The sequence below is a fragment of the Palaemon carinicauda genome, chromosome 3 (assembly GCF_036898095.1).
Source record: "Palaemon carinicauda isolate YSFRI2023 chromosome 3, ASM3689809v2, whole genome shotgun sequence".
NCBI lineage: Eukaryota > Metazoa > Arthropoda > Malacostraca > Decapoda > Palaemonidae > Palaemon > Palaemon carinicauda.
In genome coordinates, this window is record NC_090727.1 from 201,411,697 (window position 1) to 201,414,046 (window position 2,350).

The following is a 2,350-nucleotide window of genomic DNA, read 5'->3' on the forward strand; positions in this document are numbered from 1 at the left end:
CCCCTCTCTCTCTCTCTCTCTCTCTCTCTCTCTCTCTCTCTCTCTCTCTCTCTATATATATATATATATATATATATATATATATATATATATATATATATATATATAAGCAAAAAGTATATTACATTATCCAAATAAATTGAAATTAAATAAAAAAAACCCTAAAATATCGAAACAGATTATAAAATAGAAAAGGTTACAACAAAATAAAAAAATACCGTCATAAAACAAGAATAGGCTATAAAATAAACTATAAAAAGACCAGATAAATATATATATATATATATATATATATATATATATATATATATATATATATATATATATATATATATATATATATAATAAAGGAAGGTTTAATAACTCACAATGAATCTCTGGAATCGGGCACAGTGCGATTAAGGGAGACCTTATCGCTGGCGATAAGATTGAAGGCCTCCTTCTTCATCACTTCTTCGGCGAGACGCCCTTCTTCCCCGGACAACCTGACGGGCTTGCCGTTTTCCCCGAGCCCCTTAACCACCTTCCTCTCGTCCAGGGCGAACCACTGCTCGGCCTTCATCCTCTCGATCATATCCTCATTGCTAGGGAGGTTCTTCTTCGGCACCTGCAGTTTAAAATCCTGCTGCTTGGGCACTTGGGGTACGTCAACATTGGGCATTTCCTGCAGGGGTCTAACTGGTTCCTCGTTATTGATATGCACAATTTGGGGGTCCGGCTGGGCCACTTGCGCCATGGGCTTGTGGGTCTTGGATTTTTCTAAAGCATTGACATGGGACTTCCTCTGGCTATTACTTTCCAAGTCCAATTCGTCGTTTTTGAACCATAGGCCGATAAAGCCGATGAAGGTGCAAAATGCGATTAATTTGAAAAGGAGACCGCGTCTACGGGGATAGAAAAGTTTGACACCCATTTTCTTGGGTAGGTGGAGATGGTAATTAAGCATATAGATTAAACTAACGCAAATAAATTAAAAAAATATATATGTTGTCTTGGTCCAACTGATGCTAACTAAACACTAGTGTGTGTGTGCCTCGAACAACAACAAGGATGCGGACAAACACACGCACGTGAAACAAACAACGCTGGTATGTAGGCAAAAGTACGAAAACAGATCTTTCCTACTCTTATTATCCTTGTCAGTGCTTGATACTATAAAGCGTTTGCCTTCGCATAATTCGTGTCACGCACACACTAACAAAAAACGACTGTGTGGACCGGTAATAAATTACAAGCGTGTTACACACAAGTCGGCAATCGGAGACAAGCGCGATACGTCCTACCTCCAACACGTCTTAACTCACACTGGATGGCTGGCTGAGCGGCTGAGCCGCTGAGTTGAATAGTGCAGTAGTGCACAGGGCACTGGTCACATTAAATTAGACCAGGGTTGCCATTTCTTATATTGAAAACGCGCTACAGGAGCTTCCAAAACGCGCTAAATCCTTTCTTAAAACATTTTTTTTTATTTTACTGTAGGACTTTACAACACAGATAGAGAGAGAGGTCTCTTATAATGTTACTGATAAAGCGGAAATTGATAGCATAAGCATGTCAAAAGATAGAGATATGCAGTCAGTTTATCATATTTATCAAATGGAAAAGCGCTTTGTTTCACGCTAGATTTGTCTAGAAATCGTCAAATAGTACGACCGCGCTAATTAGGCAAAAATCGCGCTAGACTTACGAGAAACGCGCCAAATCTAGCGTGAAAAGCTCTAAGATGGCAACTATGAATCAGACCTAGTCACTCAGAGTTGCCATATCGGCGAACCCAGATTATTACACAGCGTTGGTCAGATCATGGTAGTTGACTCGAAATTATGATACATATTAATAAAATCATGGTATATCTTATAGTATACTAATCCCGTATTTTTATATGCAAATTCTCTGACAAGCCAATCTACAACCGTTTGGGCCAAGCCGGTCCGTGGGTGCCAAACGTCAACAGTGTTGCCATTCAAACATCCCACTCGGCAATTCATTATGCATACTGCAATCTGACACCATTCATTCAATAGTAAATTCGCAATCGTATTCAGTATTCTTTATAGGATAACTACAAATGAATATCTCAGATACGTGATAATTAATTACGAGGGAAATAACTAGAATAAGTTAAACATTATCCATCTAGATAGGATTTTTTTTTTTAATTTATTCTCAGTTCTTCACAGTAAAACTTATTCAATTTTTTTTATATAGAATTTCTACAAAAAAAAAATATCTCAGATATGTAACAATCAATTTCCCAAGGACTACAACAGGGAAAGACTAGCCCAATGAGGAAAGGAAATAGGGAAATAAATAAACTTTATAAGTAATGAATAATTAAAATAGAATATTT

The 2,350-nt window shown here is 37.3% G+C and overlaps 1 protein-coding gene across 1 annotated transcript; it reads right to left on the reverse strand.

The window, feature by feature from the left end:
- Nucleotides 1-364: 364 nt before the first annotated feature.
- On the reverse strand, nucleotides 365-913 carry LOC137636596 (N-acetylgalactosaminyltransferase 6-like). The gene has a single exon (XM_068368998.1). It carries the CDS (start codon nucleotides 911-913, stop codon nucleotides 365-367), a length of 549 nt encoding a protein of 182 aa, XP_068225099.1.
- Nucleotides 914-2,350: the final 1,437 nt, after the last annotated feature.